Source organism: Syngnathoides biaculeatus, chromosome 13 (genome assembly GCF_019802595.1).
Source record: "Syngnathoides biaculeatus isolate LvHL_M chromosome 13, ASM1980259v1, whole genome shotgun sequence".
NCBI lineage: Eukaryota > Metazoa > Chordata > Actinopteri > Syngnathiformes > Syngnathidae > Syngnathoides > Syngnathoides biaculeatus.
In genome coordinates, this window is record NC_084652.1 from 17,791,178 (window position 1) to 17,806,745 (window position 15,568).

General features: G+C 41.5%; 1 protein-coding gene and 1 long non-coding RNA gene across 2 annotated transcripts in view; one reads left to right on the forward strand and one right to left on the reverse strand.

Annotated features, from left to right (window-relative positions):
* The window catches only part of LOC133511227 (extended synaptotagmin-2-like), a 40,003-nt gene that overhangs the window by 17,106 nt on the left and 7,329 nt on the right, over window positions 1-15,568 (reverse strand). The window contains exons 3-9 of the mRNA XM_061839955.1: window positions 11,892-11,933; window positions 11,394-11,528; window positions 11,232-11,308; window positions 10,131-10,203; window positions 6,230-6,319; window positions 3,244-3,299; window positions 30-150 (exon numbers count right to left, since the gene is read on the reverse strand). Coding sequence (XP_061695939.1) covers window positions 30-150; window positions 3,244-3,299; window positions 6,230-6,319; window positions 10,131-10,203; window positions 11,232-11,308; window positions 11,394-11,528; window positions 11,892-11,933 — 594 coding nt within the window. The remainder of the gene's footprint in view (window positions 1-29; window positions 151-3,243; window positions 3,300-6,229; window positions 6,320-10,130; window positions 10,204-11,231; window positions 11,309-11,393; window positions 11,529-11,891; window positions 11,934-15,568) is intronic.
* Window positions 9,899-14,818, forward strand: LOC133511264 (uncharacterized). Its single transcript, XR_009797841.1, has 3 exons — window positions 9,899-10,021; window positions 11,422-11,568; window positions 14,159-14,818. It is a non-coding gene; the product is annotated as an uncharacterized LOC133511264 (long non-coding RNA).

The window sequence follows — 15,568 nt, forward strand, 5'->3', positions numbered from 1 at the left end:
TGAAGACGTGTGTATGTGTGCGTGGGTACTTTAGGCACGGGGAATAGGAGGTGGTCCAGCTGGGCCTCGCCCACAAGAGGGATAGTGATGCGGTTGGGGAGCACCAGGAAGCTGTAGATGATATCCTGGATCAGGTTGTCGCACAAACCACTGATACGGAAAAGAAAGGAGAACGACACTTAAACACAACACATAGAACAATAGAATGAATTACAAGATGATACAATTTTTGAAGAAACTGCATATGAATGCTGAAGAGCTGACACTGAATGAAAATGTTGTGGAAGAAAATGAAGGATATGAACAAATACGGAGTGTTGTGAGCTGTACGAAATGAGCAGAATGACCAGAACAAATTGATATCAAAACAGTTTAAATTGGTCATTAAATTATTAATTTGGAGGTATATCTGTGTAAAATCTCTTAATTTGGAGTTTTTATTTTGGCAATAGTAAGAGGTGAGCAGTTTGAAATTGGAATTGTTTGAATAGATCAAGAAAATGTGGAAATTGGGAGTTGAAGATAAAGAAAATTATTTGGAACTTTTATTTTGAAAGATAGGGGAAAGGGTTAAATGGAAATTTGCTTTTTAAAAATGGGTTTGAATCATCCATCCATCCATTCAATTTCTTAGCTGCTTATCCTCACGGGGGTCAGGGGAGTGCTGGAGCCTATCCCAGCTATCAATGGGCAGGAGGCCCGGGTACACCGTGAACTGGTTGCCAGCCAATTGCAGGGCACATGGAGACAAACAGCCGCACTCACAATCACACCTAGGGGCAATTTAGAGTGTCCAATTAATATTGCATGTTTTTGGGATGTGGGAGGAAACTAGAGTGCCCGGAGAAAACCCACACAGGCACGGGAAGAACATGCAAACTCCACACAGGCAGGTCAAGAATCGAACCCGGGACCTCAGAACTGTGAGGCCAATGCTTTCCAACTGATCCACCGGGCCACCCTATTATTATTATTATGATTATCATTAATAATCTGCCTCTCACTCAAAATCAGATGGGATGGGCTCAAGTTCACACATCTCCCTGATGAATACTGGTTGGATGGGTGGTTTCTCAAGTTTGTAACGCTGTGTCTAATCTCAGTGGCTTTTGTACTATCCCATGTGTATCACAGAGAAAATAGACTCACTGTCCTGCTTTTACATCCCTAAGTAGGAAACAAGGGATTTCGCCTGCATTCCAATTTCTTTCAATCAGTCTGTGCAAATCGGAGGCAAACAATGTCCACATAAATATATTTATTTTCTTTGGGAAAATGTTAACTTTTGAAATAGGAATGAGCTGAACAGTTTGATCATGGAATAATTTAAATCAAAATGTACACATTGGATTATAAATACAATTTTTAAAATTATGTAATAAAAATTTTTTTTAATGAAAATTGCTTTGCTTAATGATTTCAAATCAACTTATGCAAAAATATGGTGCTTATAACTGTAATAAAAGGTTTGGTAAGGAAGGCAAAACTTGAACGCATGCAGTTATTCCTCTGAGATGACACCAAATATCCACTAGAGAGCGGCATGTTCTGCATAAGGAGGCTCAAAATTCATCAGCATTAGAATCTATTTGCCAGGTAAAGCACACCTGTACTTGTGGGCTCTTTCTCTTCCTGCAACTGTACAGGAAGCACGAAAAGATCCTTTTCGCACTGAGTCAAATTACACACACACACGCACGCGCACCCATGCGAGAGACGGCATGTTCAGTTGTCCTGCAATATTTCTAGAGTAGGTGTGTTGACTTGGCAAGATACGTGCATTCCACATGGAAACGCACACACACAGACTCAAGATCTTAAACAGATACACACACACACACTTTCTCTCACAGCAAAGCACAAGCTGATTAAGAATAGGTCACGTACACAGATGCAGTCATGCACTCACACATACACAAGCAGTCAGTCGCACAAATGCAGACGGTTACACTCTCACTCAGATGTACACATTCAGGCACCCATATTTTTACAAATGCAAATATTCACATGTACAGACACACACATTGGTACACAAATATATTCATATCATTCACACTCGGGCAATCAAACACACGCGCCATCTAACAGAAAGCCCCATCAGCGCTCACATGCACATCCACACGGGGCGAGTTTGAAAGTGAAAAGGGCGTGCCAGTCACAGGTCACACATTTGACTGCACACACGCCGACGTGACACGACAAAAACTCGTCAAACAAGGACGGCGACATTTCAAAAGGCGGCGCGCCCGGTGAAGCCAGTTCGTCTGTGGTGTAGACGAACAGGAAGTGAGCAGGAAACGCTGCTCACATCCTCTCACGCTCTTATTTATTCAAGAGGCCTCAAATTGGTGTTATCCTGCGACGACGCCTATGCTATCGACCAGATAAAAGTCTGAGGCATGCTAAAAAAATTCTAAACATCTGCACAAAAAGAAACTCGACTATCTTGTACAGCACAGGTGTCAAACTGAAGGCCTAGAGTGCCAAAGTGTCAACTTGTCCTGTATCATAAAAATGATGTTGAGCTATTACAAGCATTTGTTGTTTTTACCAAACATGAACAATCATTTAAAAAAAAAAAAATTCCCCCGATGACTGATTCCAAAACTAGTTCATAAATCTTGTGTGCTAATATGATGAGGCAATTAAATAGTTTTTTGTTTCTTAACAGCCCTCTTGAAAGAAGCCGTAACTAAAATGCGGCCCCAGGCAGAAATGAGTTCGCCATCCCTGTTGCACAACAGATAAGATCTGGGACTAAGCTTTTTGCTGGTAGATGCTTGTGGGAGGGTTTTTTTTTTTTTACCTCAAAATCCTGCAACAAAATCACATAAGAACAATGTATTTATTTATTTTATTTTTTTGCCATCTTACTCAGCCAATGTTAAGTACCCTACCACTACCAGAAACGGTGTCAAAGTGTCACAGGTACAGTGATACTCACGCTTACAGATGCATTCACGCACTCACACATACATACATACACAGACACATGCACGTCTGCGCACACACACAAATATCAGCACTGGCACTATTACTTTGGTAGGCTTCACAACTTCTGACCAAGGAAATGCAGAGAAAAAAGAAACCTAAGTGAGCCAAACTGCACTAGCTAAGGAAAAATCCTGCTTTGATGATCAGCATGAAAGGAGATTAAAAGTCTGCCAAATGCTGTTAGGATTCTGGCGACGCACGCTGCCAAGAGCTAAACAAATTGATCCAGACAATAATCCTGACACATACTTGATCCCAGGAATGTCCAGCAAGTTGGTTAAGCCTGTCCAGTTGATGTCTAGAAGCTGCAAGACAAAAAGACAAAAAAATACAACAGATTATTTATTTTTGACATAATTATTGAATTGGTATACGTAATGAAGTGACCTGTGCGTACAGTGATGATGTGATTATTGTGTGTGTGTGTGTGTGTGTGTGTGTGTGTGTGTGTGCGTGTGTGTGCGCGCTGGCCGAGGTGTTTGTGTTTTAAAAGATAAGGTCACAAGGATGTCGCTTGTGTGTGTGCACACATGTATCTTCAAAAAGGTCACAATACGAAGACATTGAGTGTGCACGTGTGTGTTTTTTAAAAGCTGACATCACAATGATGATGCAAGTGCCTGTGTGTGCGCGTGTTTTAAAGACCTGATGCCACAAGGTTTGGTGTGCGTGTGCGTGTCTGTTGGGTATTCCGTGCATGTGTGTGTGTGTTAATACAAGCTAAAGCAAGACTGTGAGTCAGCAGCTGATTTCGAATGACGCCAAAGCTAGAAAAGATCAGACGGGATTCTTAACAGGATCGCTGTTCCACTGCTCCATGATACGATGTGAAATTAAATGGAAATGGTTACTTTGATACCCTTTGGAGCGTTCGACCATGTAAATTGATTGTTTTTTTTTTTTATTCTGCCGAAGGGAACCAAACTTTGTCTGGCGTTGCTATTTAGAAACATATAGGAAGCAGGCCTGAGTGCCAAAAAAGTGCTAGGGTAAGTCATTCTACAGTGGACCAAAATGTGTCAAGCTCTGTCCTTGAGGTGCCACCACACAGGGGAGGGTGTAAAAAACAACCCTCCAACTTTTCTGACATCATACATTAAATGTCATGCCAAAATGAACCATATCGTGTGTCCCGTGCCACGCTTTAGGTACCCCCAACCCTGTGATAGTGTGCCCAAAATTGGTACAGTGACTTTGGTACCCTTGACAATGCAAATTAATGTGCTGGCAAACTGAAACAGGAACAATTTGAAGTTTAAATTGATTTGTGAGAATATTCCCACATTCGAATCTCAGATGAGGGCTGCCAATTACGTAACAGCCATCAAAATGTTGACTGTGTGAGGCCTAAACACAAAAAACGCCAAATGGCAGATCGTGAACACTCTTTATTGCCACTCCTAGCTGAAGTCTACTCTTACTAAACATAAAACAAAGAATTATGCTCTATTTTTATCCTTTAAGCCCACTAAGCTTAATGTGAACTAATGTTCACTCATAATGGGAAACAACATAGACATGCTCATGAAAACCTTTCATGTAGCGATGTTACCTACTTAAAGCTCAAGTGTCGTCAAACGGATGATTTTTGGTATATTATTAATGAAGAACCCACAGCCAATATGATCCCATGTGTTTTTTCACCACAAAACATGATTTTGACGTATACAGCTTTTTGTAACTCCCGCCATGAAAATCCTCTCAGGAATTTGTCAAGAAGAAGCAGGAAGTGACGTAAAGGACAGTGGCGCCCCCTCATGGACTCGTTTGTTTCCATTAGTTTTACCTCCGGGTAGGTAGGACGTTGTTCCTTCGCGTTAGCCAAAATGCCGGGCTCATTGCATTGCTGGACATTGCTTGAACATTCGGGAGAATGGATTTAGCCTTCATAAGTTTGCAAGAGAGCCAGTTCGTTGTGAAAAATGGATTACACGGTTGCAGAGGACAAGAGCTTCGTGGGTCCCAAATAATAGGTAGGTGTGTATACGGCTCCAAAAAAAAAAATAGTTTGGGGCGGACCACGTAATCGGTCTCTCTCAAAACGTAACAAAAGATCCGCATATGAAATGTGTCGATGTGCACGTCGCCCAGCAAACAATGTCTCGATAGTGTTCGAGTACTGCGGCGACTTTGAACATACCCCTAAAAGCAACATAGCTAGGGTCCACCTCCTCCTTATATGCCACCATGGGCGCCGAAATTCAGCCACACCGGCTGAGGCGCCGCGTTCGGCGGTTACAGCTTCTGGGAAGGCTGCGCATCGGGTTTTGCGACGGGGGCGGCTCTGAAGAACCTAGCTGAGAATGAGTTACTCAGTCGCGTGCGAGCATAAAGTGCCCCGGCTCGACTGTGACTAAAGCAGCACCGCACGGCTCTGTCATAAGCCACACCGGCCGGCTGCGATGAGCCGCGATGGCTCGCGGGAGTGGATCGGACGGGATGCGGTTTGGCCGTGATCGGATATCTTCTGAATATGACTCCAAACAATAGTGTAATATTACCCTGAGGGCTCGAAACAATATAGTGTAATATTGCCCTGGTAACTTCACTCGGTTGTGTGGTGTGACGTGACTAATATGGTGACCACTTGGATGTCGAGGGAGCCTCAATTGCGCAACTTTGTGCATGGATGACACGCTCTCCACTCACTTTTTTTTTCCCGTATAGACATTGAAGTGAATACTGTTATATGTATTTTTCATTACAATATCTATTTCAGAATGTTTATAGGGATGACACCCGGGCTTTAAGCAATGGCTAATGGCGAACTTTGAAATGGTGACGCAACACGTGGACAAATAAGATAACAATAATCACAGTCATATATTCTTTATCCTCAACAAAGAATGACTGTGGTCATACTGTATATCTGTATTATACTGCTCCCGGGTGGTTCAGCTAACCAGAAGGAGCAGCACAATGTCCATTAAATGAAAGTGTGACAAGACGCCTCACAGTTAATAGTTCACGACTTCCCCTACATGGTGTTGTTTCCAAACGTTTCCCCACAAAACAGCGTCACTTCTGCCTCTGAGGTTTTAGCTATTTAAATCCCTCCCGGCGGATTACAATATCGAGCAGGAGATCTGCAGGAAGTTTGCGATCAGGGTGGATAAATGCACTGCTAGTGGAGGGAGAGGACAAGTAAGAGGACAAAGAGGGGGAAGGGGGAAGAAGAGGAAGAAGAAAAAGACAAAAAAGAAGACCGAAAGATACACAGTATGATGGAACTTACAGGTTTCTTGATGAAGAAGACGGAGAGTGCGCCAATGAGAGGCATGTCTCCAAGGAGTGGCTCCATCACAACACGCATCACGCCGTGAAGCTAAACAACAGCAAGACAATAATACTCGTCACCATTTTTATTTTTAAATATTAAGGGAAAACATTAAGTGGTAATTAATGAATAAATAATTAATAAACACAAAATGCTAAACAGATAATAAAAAATGCTGTCCGTGAAATGTGCAAAAATTAATACGAAGTGGAACAAAAATGAAAAATACCCTAAATAAGAAATACTAAAAATGCTACCAAAAACAAAGGCCAAGTGCGACAAACCTAAGTCCAATGTCCAAAGTAAAAACAGAATACAATGATCTGCAAACTTTGTTCAACCTATATTTAATTGAATACACTAAAAAGAGCATAAACTTTATTGTTTTTAGCAAATAATCATTAACTTGGAATTTTATGGCTGCAACACATTCCAAAAAAGCTGAGACAGGGTCATGTTTACCACTGTGTTATTGATCCATCCATCCCTCCATCCATCCCTCCATCCATTTTCTTAGTTGCCTATCCTCACAAGGGAAGTGGGAGTGCTGGAGCCATTCCCAGCTATCATCAGCCAGGATACACCCTGAACTGGTTGCCAGACAATTTCAGGGCACATGGAGACAAAAAACAGTCGTACTAACAAACACACTTACAGGCAATTTAGAGTCTCCAGTAAATGCATTTATTGGGGATGTGGGAGGAAACCCCAGAGTACCCAGAGAAAACCCACACAGGCAAGGTGAAAACATGCTAACTCCACAGGGGGCGGGACTGAACCCTGGACCTCAGAACTGTGAGGCTAACGCTCTAAACAGACATTCTACCGTGCCGCCCAGATAAAACGGTAAAATAAATACAAAGGGCTCAATATTAAATATTCAATGCAACACAACAAAAGGCTTAGGTTGAAGGTTAAATGCTAATTGTGGAGCACGAAACAAACAATAATGCTGCATACACAATGATAAATGTTGGATGCTAAATGCTGAATCGTGTGCACTGGGGATTATGTTTCCTTTGAAGTGGAATCAAAAATAATCACCACAGACCAAGTTGTTGTCGTTCTTACTGACAACATTATCCTGCTATTTGGTGCAACATCCATTACGACTCTCTAATTTATACCCCCCATAAAAACGACATCTTAAAGCACGAACCTATGCCCGGGGAGCAATACAACAGCCTTACAACAAAAGCAGGGATCTTTTTCAAAATTTCAGTCTGAAAGGAAAGGATCGCTTATAGAAGGTTTGTCTTATTTTTAATAAGAATTACAAGTATCTTTTAGGGAAAAACAGCTGTGTCAGAGGTTCAGGAAAGTCACTAGATAAAGCAACAAATTGGTAAAATCACACGGAGAAGCTAAACAACAAGAAGCCAAAGTAAAAATTAATGGAACAGCATAAAATGTTAAATATTTAACACTATAAAAAAAAAGAAAATACTAAATGCTAAAGATGGACTGCTAAATATTTAATGCTGACAATGAAATACTTAAGATGCTAAACATGAAATGTTAAAAATGTTATTAAATATAAGGGCTAACTCATAAAATCCAAATGAAATGCTCAATATCTGAGCAAAAGTAAAGGCTGAGCACTAAATGCTAAAAATGTTTTCTAAAATACTAACAGCTAAAAAAAATTAAACACCAAAATGCTAAAAAAAAAAAAAATAGTACAAGCTAAGTACTAAAAAATAAAACTATAAATACTACAAAAATAAAGGCTATGAGTACTGAATGTTAAAAATCCCCCACCTCCCCCCAAAAAACTCTAAAAAAATGAAATGAAAGCCTAAGTACTAAATGTTAAAAAATAAGCTAAATATAGCAACCGACGAGCAAAGTTTATGAAATACACACCTCTATTAATGAAAAATACCCAAAGTGGTCACAGACGCAACTTCAATCTGACAAAAATATTAAATAAAAATGCAATGAAAATTACCCAATGAAAATCAGACATTGCTTTTAAATTGTGGTTTAACCGGATCATTAAAAAAAAAAAAAAAAAACAAGTGAGCTGAAAATGATGGTACCCTGAATTTGTTGTTTCATAACTTTGTGAGGCAATCACCGCAATCAAACAATTTTGTTATTTTCAAATCAATTTTCTGCACCTCTCAGCACATATTTTGACCCACTCTTCATGAGCAAAAAGCTCCAGATTTGCTTTCTCCAATCGACACGTTTCAGCCCCTTCCACAAATGTAGGATTTCAATCAGGGCTCGTAAAAGCTCTGTGTTTTGGGTCATTATCCTGTTGCGAGACCAATGACCTGCAACTGAGACCAAGCTTTCTGACACTGGGCAGCACATTTCTCTGAAGAATACACCTTGATAGTCTTGAGATTGAATTATATCCTGCACACATTCAAGGCTCCCTGTGCCGGATGCAGCTCCCAGAACATATAAGCCTCCTCCATGTTTCACAGTAGCGACAATGTTCTTTTTTTGGTAGAACTCAGTTTCCCATCTGCAAACACAGAGCTGTTCTGCCTTAGCAAAAAATTCCCGTTTTGTCTCACCTGTCCACAGAACATTCTCCCAGCTTTGTGGATTATCAACATGCAGTTTGGCCAATTCCAGTCTCTACCTTTTTATCATTTATTTTCAACAGCAATGCAATGTCCTTCTTGGTCACCTCACCTGAAGTCCATTTTGGCTCAAACAACGATGGATACTGATACTGATGTACCTTGACCTTGAAGTTCACATTTAATTTCTTTGATCTTTCACATTACATTCGCATAAACAATCTCTTCAATTCGTCATCAATTTTCTTCCTGTGACCACGTCCAGTGAGTTTGGTTATAGACCTGTGAATCTTGAATTTCTGAATAATACGTGCAACTTTAGTCACAGGAACATCAAGCTGCTTGGAGAGGGTCTTATAGCCTTTACCGTTAACGTGCGTGTTTATCATTTTCTTTCTAATCTCCTGAGACAACTCTCTGCTCTTCACTTCCTTTGGTTCATTTTTAGTGTTATACACACCATGTCATCAAACAGTACAGTGATTATGTGTCACCCTTTTAACAGGCCAACTAACGGATCACAAGTTTGAAGACACTTGTGATGCTAATTAGGACACACCTTGTTTGAGCATGTCCCCGTGGCCAAAATATTTTGAATAATCTCTAAGTGTACTATTAGTTCTGTCCAGACCTGTTTCATGACCTTGTTTTTTATGTTTTGTTTTTTTTTGAAATAATTATTTCTGTTGAACCGCAATTCACAAGCAATGTTTCAATGGTTATTTGTCATTAAATATTTATCATTCCTTTTGTCAGACTCGTGGTATTTCTGTCACCACTGTAGGTTTTTCCTTCACATATACAGGGGTACAAATGGTTTATCCACACGTAGTAGCTCCACTCTGTTTGCAACCTTATTGTTCGTTTAAGCAGAGCAGGTCGATGGGGACAAGCTTTGAACTAGCTACAAAAAATGTTTTTTGTCTGTGTGTGTTTAAAGAAGACATCAGCACAAATCCACTGCAACGACGGTGAGCGACCAATCGATCTGGTCCGACATAAGCAAACAAAACTTGCCCTGGCGTGCTTAGCAAACAGTGGCACTAGCCCATCGCACAGATAATCAGACTTTTAACAATAATGAGTCTTTTTATCAGGCCTGAGTCAACAGTGCAGGTCATAAAGACGTAAAGCACTCTTTGAAGTCTTTTAGGGCCAACAACAACTTCAAATCGTGCTCCACATTCAGATTCCACAGCTGCTACTGCAGGTAATCATGCAAAAAGCTAAATCCTTATTGTGCTTATGCCATAAACAAGATGAGTAATTAACACGCGGTTTGCTGTGATGAAATAAATAGCAACAGTGTGTCCTGGTACCTGGATGCTCTTGATTCCAGCCCTGCAGTAATACTTCTTGATGTCTACGTCAATCTCCGTGTTGCCCACAAAACTGCAAATGTGATAAATTATGACCTTAGAATTGCTTGACAAAATATAGAGATATTCCAAACTTTCAATATGTTGAAAATGTTAACAATGTCACCAATGTTGAAGATGTCAGATGATGTTGAAGATGTTAGATATGCTATATTAGAGCCCTATATGCTATATTAGAGCCCTTAATACTAGAGTTGTTCGAGCTGACATGAAAATCAGGGCGTATCACGTAATTTTCAGATGACCCCAATCATCTAAAAAAAGATCAGATTTTGTATTTTCTTCATGTTTTTAGGGTCACAAAGCCCCAAATTAATGCTGGAGTACAAAGATATTCCCAAACGGAACATCAATGACTTGGGTTTTATTTCACAATATAACATTTTGGTTTTTTTTTAGTACCGGCATTTTAAGGCTGACAGTAACAGTCTCTGTAGTGGATGGTCCCACCCTGGATTTGCGCCACTTTGCAGCTCATTAGGGAAAAAAAGTGGCACAGTAGTCAATCAGAAAACAATTTAGGCAAGTGACGGGGCTAGCCAAAATATAAAACAATATAAGACTGCAAAGCCACACAAACCACAGGAGGGAAGAATATGGTAACATAAGAAGTCGGCAAACAATCCATTACTTGGTAAATTCTGCTTCACGATGATAGTAAGAGCCCCCACATCACAAAATATGAATGTCATTCGCCAACGGCCAATCAGACTGATACTGTTTTTCAAATTTCAATTGAGAATATGAATGATCAAATTCGAGCAAATCTTGTTTACTTGTCGCATATCAACAAGAAATCCAGCCATCTTAACTGCCAGGCATAAAAGACTAGAACACTGTGAAAATCAATTTACGGGCATTTTCAAACAAAATTATATTGCAAACCCAACAAAAGGACATCAAAGATCATGAAAATCAGTTTTAAAATACAGCATGTGATGGGAGGGGACTTTTAAGAAATTATTACAATAATCAGTTGCAGCACTATTAGAAACATTATAAATGTTGGATGTTGAAAACGTTAGCGATGAGCCGTCGTACCTGATTTGCATGTCCATGATGACCTGCCTCTTGTCCACATTCTCTGTGTAAACTTTCACACCGTTCACCCTTAGTGGCTGGGGAAAAAAAAAACATTTGAAACAAGCCGTCGGCGTAAAAGGTCGACTGATAGTGCGTGTGTGTGTGTTTGTGTGTGCTTGCCTTGTCGCCCATGTCAATCTTGGAGAAGCAGAAGGAGCTGAGATACGGGTTTGCCCCCTGTACCGCCGGCTCGATGCTCTCTCTGAACAGCTTGTCCACGAACTGGCAGATGAACGGCCACATCTGCTTCACCGTCTACGTGCCCGAGACCACCGACAATATCAGCACCTAATGCGTAAATGACCACTCGCATGCTATGTTTGTTTTGTTTGTTAGCTGGAGCTAGGATTGCTTGCTAAATTAATATGCAACAAGAATAACAATCAGTAGAATAGAGCCTCAAAACTCCATCATCACGACATGAAATACTACTTTTACAGACCAGGAAGTTGCTAGGGGCTGTGGTGGAACCGTGTGTGCTTGTCTGAAGTGGGCGGTTGGGGGAGGGAGGGGGGTGCCCAAAGGTAACAGCACAGATACATAATCCTATTAATAAAATTTGAAGGCATGTGGATGCGCGTGAGAAGAGGGAAAGTGGGTGAGCAAGTGAGTGTGTACCTTATTGAGCCACTCGACTCGCTCCACATCTGGATAATGAACCTGTTAAAACATGAAGAAAGGGAGATTTTCGCTCAGGTCATCGGCGCCAATAAAAACATTCCCATCATTGGATTAGCGAGATACAAATCAAGCACTATTGTTTTTAAAGGGCTCCTGTCATGAAATGGATGATTTTTAGTATGTTATTAATGAAAAAATGTCAGCCAATGTGGGCCCATGCGTTTTTTCACCACAAAACATGATTTTGACGTATACAGCTTTTAGTAACTCCCGCCATGAAAATCATCTCGAGGGATTTGTTTTCGAGAAGAAGCAGGAAGTGACGTACAGGACAGAGGCGCCCCCAAGTGGACTCGTTTGTTTCCATTAGTTTTACCACCGGGAAGGGAGCTCATTGTTCCTTCGTGTTAGCCAAAATGCCGGCTCATTGCATTGCTGGACATTGCTTGAACACTCGGGAGAAAGGATTTAGCCTTCATAAGTTTGCAAGAGACCCGATTTGTTGTGAAAAATTGATTGCAAGGGTGCAGAGGATGAGAGCTTCGTGGGTTCCAAATAACAGATAGGCAGTAATGCGTCCCGGCTCGACGGTGTTCAACAATTACTGCAGCGCCTTTGAACATCCCCCTAAAAGCAGCACGGCTCGGCTCCATTATATGCCACCACGACTCCGAAAATCAGCCACTGAGGCGCCGCGTTCGGCGGTCACTGCTTTTGCGAAGACTGCGTGTCGGGCTTTGGGGACGGGGGCGGCTCTGAAGAACGCAGCCGAGAATGCCTCACTCAGCCGCGTGCGCGCATAAAGCGCCCCGACTCGACTGTGTTGCTCAGTACTGCGGCGACTGAACACCCCCCTAAAGCAGGACGGCTCGGCTCTGTCATAAGCCACACCGGCCGGCTCATCCACGATGGCTCATCTCCGCCGCGGAAGTGGATCGGACAGGGATGCAGTTTGGCCGTGATCACATATCATCTGAATGTGGCTCGAAACAATAGTGTAATATTGCCCCGGTAACTTCACTCGGTTGTGTGGTGGTGTCGTTTTCGAAATGAGATTCCGTGTCAGAAGGGGCGCGTTTGTCTCCCATAGTTAGTGTGCACCGTGTGTTTTCATTGGCGAATGTCCGGGTGACGTCAGGGACGGAGGATGCAGCCAATATGGCGACCGCTTGGATATCGTAGAATGACACTTCTGCAACTTTGCGCATGGATGACGCGCTCTCCGCTCACATTTATTTTTTCGTATAGACATTGAAGTGAATAATGTTATATGTATTTTTCATTACAATATCTATTTTAGAATGTTTATAGGGATGACACTTGGGCTTTAGACACAATAGCAGAGGGGAAGTGTTGGTTGTTAAACTTTTCCTCACCTATCCCTGCCTCCCGTTATTCCCTTTCACAATGACACAAATCTCCATGTGTTAGCCTCTCGATACTGTGTAGAAAAAGTTTTTTTCCTGTCTTTTTGTCCCCTTGACACAACACTTTATACCGTGTTGTTGCCTTGCATATAAACAAACTAGCTTGGCACAGACTCGCCATTCCTTTTCTCTATTTTGGTGGTGACAGCGGCTCGGCTGATGTTTATTTTGACTCGGGCGCCTTTTAAAGGTTGTGCGCTGGGACATGAACGTAGAAATAAACAGCCCCAGGGCTTAAATGATGAAGACGATGGTGAGTGGTGAAGATACTTTCCTGGAAGGTAAAAGAAATCAGAAACCAGAATGAGAAGAAGCACTCGTGTCTATATTTAAACTGAGAGGGAGACAGAGAGAGACAGAGAGAGACAGAGAGAGAGAGAGAGAGAGAGAGAGAGAGAGAGAGAGAGAGAGAGAGAGAGAGAGAGACATTGGATTGCATTCACTCTCATTGTGTTGACATTGTGTTGCTGTCATGTGTGAGTCAGCATCAAGGATGACTTCGTCAATGCCCACTTGATCTGTATTTTTTTTCCATGAGCCAAAATATTACCAACAAATACAGGAATAAATGCATTGCTAAAAGACGACGAGTATTCTCTGTAAAAATGGTGTACTTAATGAAGGGCCACTGTGTTTTTCTGGAGAAACAAAGCTCTATTTATAACAAGAGCATATGAAAGACATACTGTACTCTTGTTATAGAGCTTTGTTTTCCCACACATTTAAACACACCGCTTACATTTTTCAGCTCAAAAAAAGGAAATATTGAAATGCTCACATACGCCACTAAAACGCTCTCATCCTTCTTTTCTTTTTCTTTCGGCTTGTCCCGTTCAGGCCTTCATCCTGGCGGATAGAACACCGGACACCTTCCGCCAACTGTTCCACCCCCCGCTTGGACCCGTTTCTTCACTTCCTTACCACACTCTCCGCTGCTCTGCATTGTTGACCCCAAGTATTTGAAGTCAGATGATCCGCTATCTCTTCTCTCTGGAGCTTCACTCTTCCTCCTCCGCCCCTCTCATTCACGCACATATATTTTGTTTTACTTCAGCTAATCATCTCAATCATTTACACTGATGAAATGTTCTCATCATTCATGAAATTCTGTCATGCGAATTACTGAAAGGCTTTCAGTCACACTAATGATTTTTTTTCCTTGCTTACAAACATTACTAAGACGCTCTCATACACACAATTGAATTCTTTTTCACTCATAAACTGAAACGCTCTCACACACAGGAGCGTCAAACATTGGGGAAAAGTCTGTCTCGGGGTCCCTGAGCATTTGTGGGGCCTGAACACACAATGATCCCCTGACAAATAATTTCTGGAAGTCAATATACGTTCCCCCACAATCCAACTCCTTTAAATGTTTGTTTAAAACCATTATTTTATCCATACATACAGCTAATCCAATCAATCAGCTCAAAAAAAGGAAATATTGAAATGCTCACATACGCCACTAAAACGCTCTCATCCTTCTTTTCTTTTTCTTTCGGCTTGTCCCGTTCAGGCCTTCATCCTGGCGGATAGAACACCGGACACCTTCCGCCAACTGTTCCACCCCCCGCTTGGACCCGTTTCTTCACTTCCTTACCACACTCTCCGCTGCTCTGCATTGTTGACCCCAAGTATTTGAAGTCAGATGATCCGCTATCTCTTCTCTCTGGAGCTTCACTCTTCCTCCTCCGCCCCTCTCATTCACGCACATATATTCTGTTTTACTTCAGCTAATCGTCTCAATCATTTACACTGATGAAATGTTCTCATCATTCATGAAATTCTGTCATGCGAATTACTGAAAGGCTTTCAGTCACACTAATGATTTTTTTTCCTTGCTTACAAACATTACTAAGACGCTCTCATACACACAATTGAATTCTTTTTCACTCATAAACTGAAACGCTCTCACACACAGGAGCGTCAAACATTGGGGAAAAGTCTGTCTCGGGGTCCCTGAGCATTTGTGGGGCCTGAACACACAATGATCCCCTGACAAATAATTTCTGGAAGTCAATATACGTTCCCCCACAATCCAACTCCTTTAAATGTTTGTTTAAAACCATTATTTTATCCATACATACAGCTAATCCAATCAAGTATTTGTATTCAGAGACAAGCACACGTTTCCACAGAAAACAATTGATGGATTCTTCCGAGTTTCCTTAAATGTTCCATCCACCAAAATAAATCAGGCGATGCAGGGACAGCCTGAAATGAAAGCTTTCCTTGCAAAACAACGCT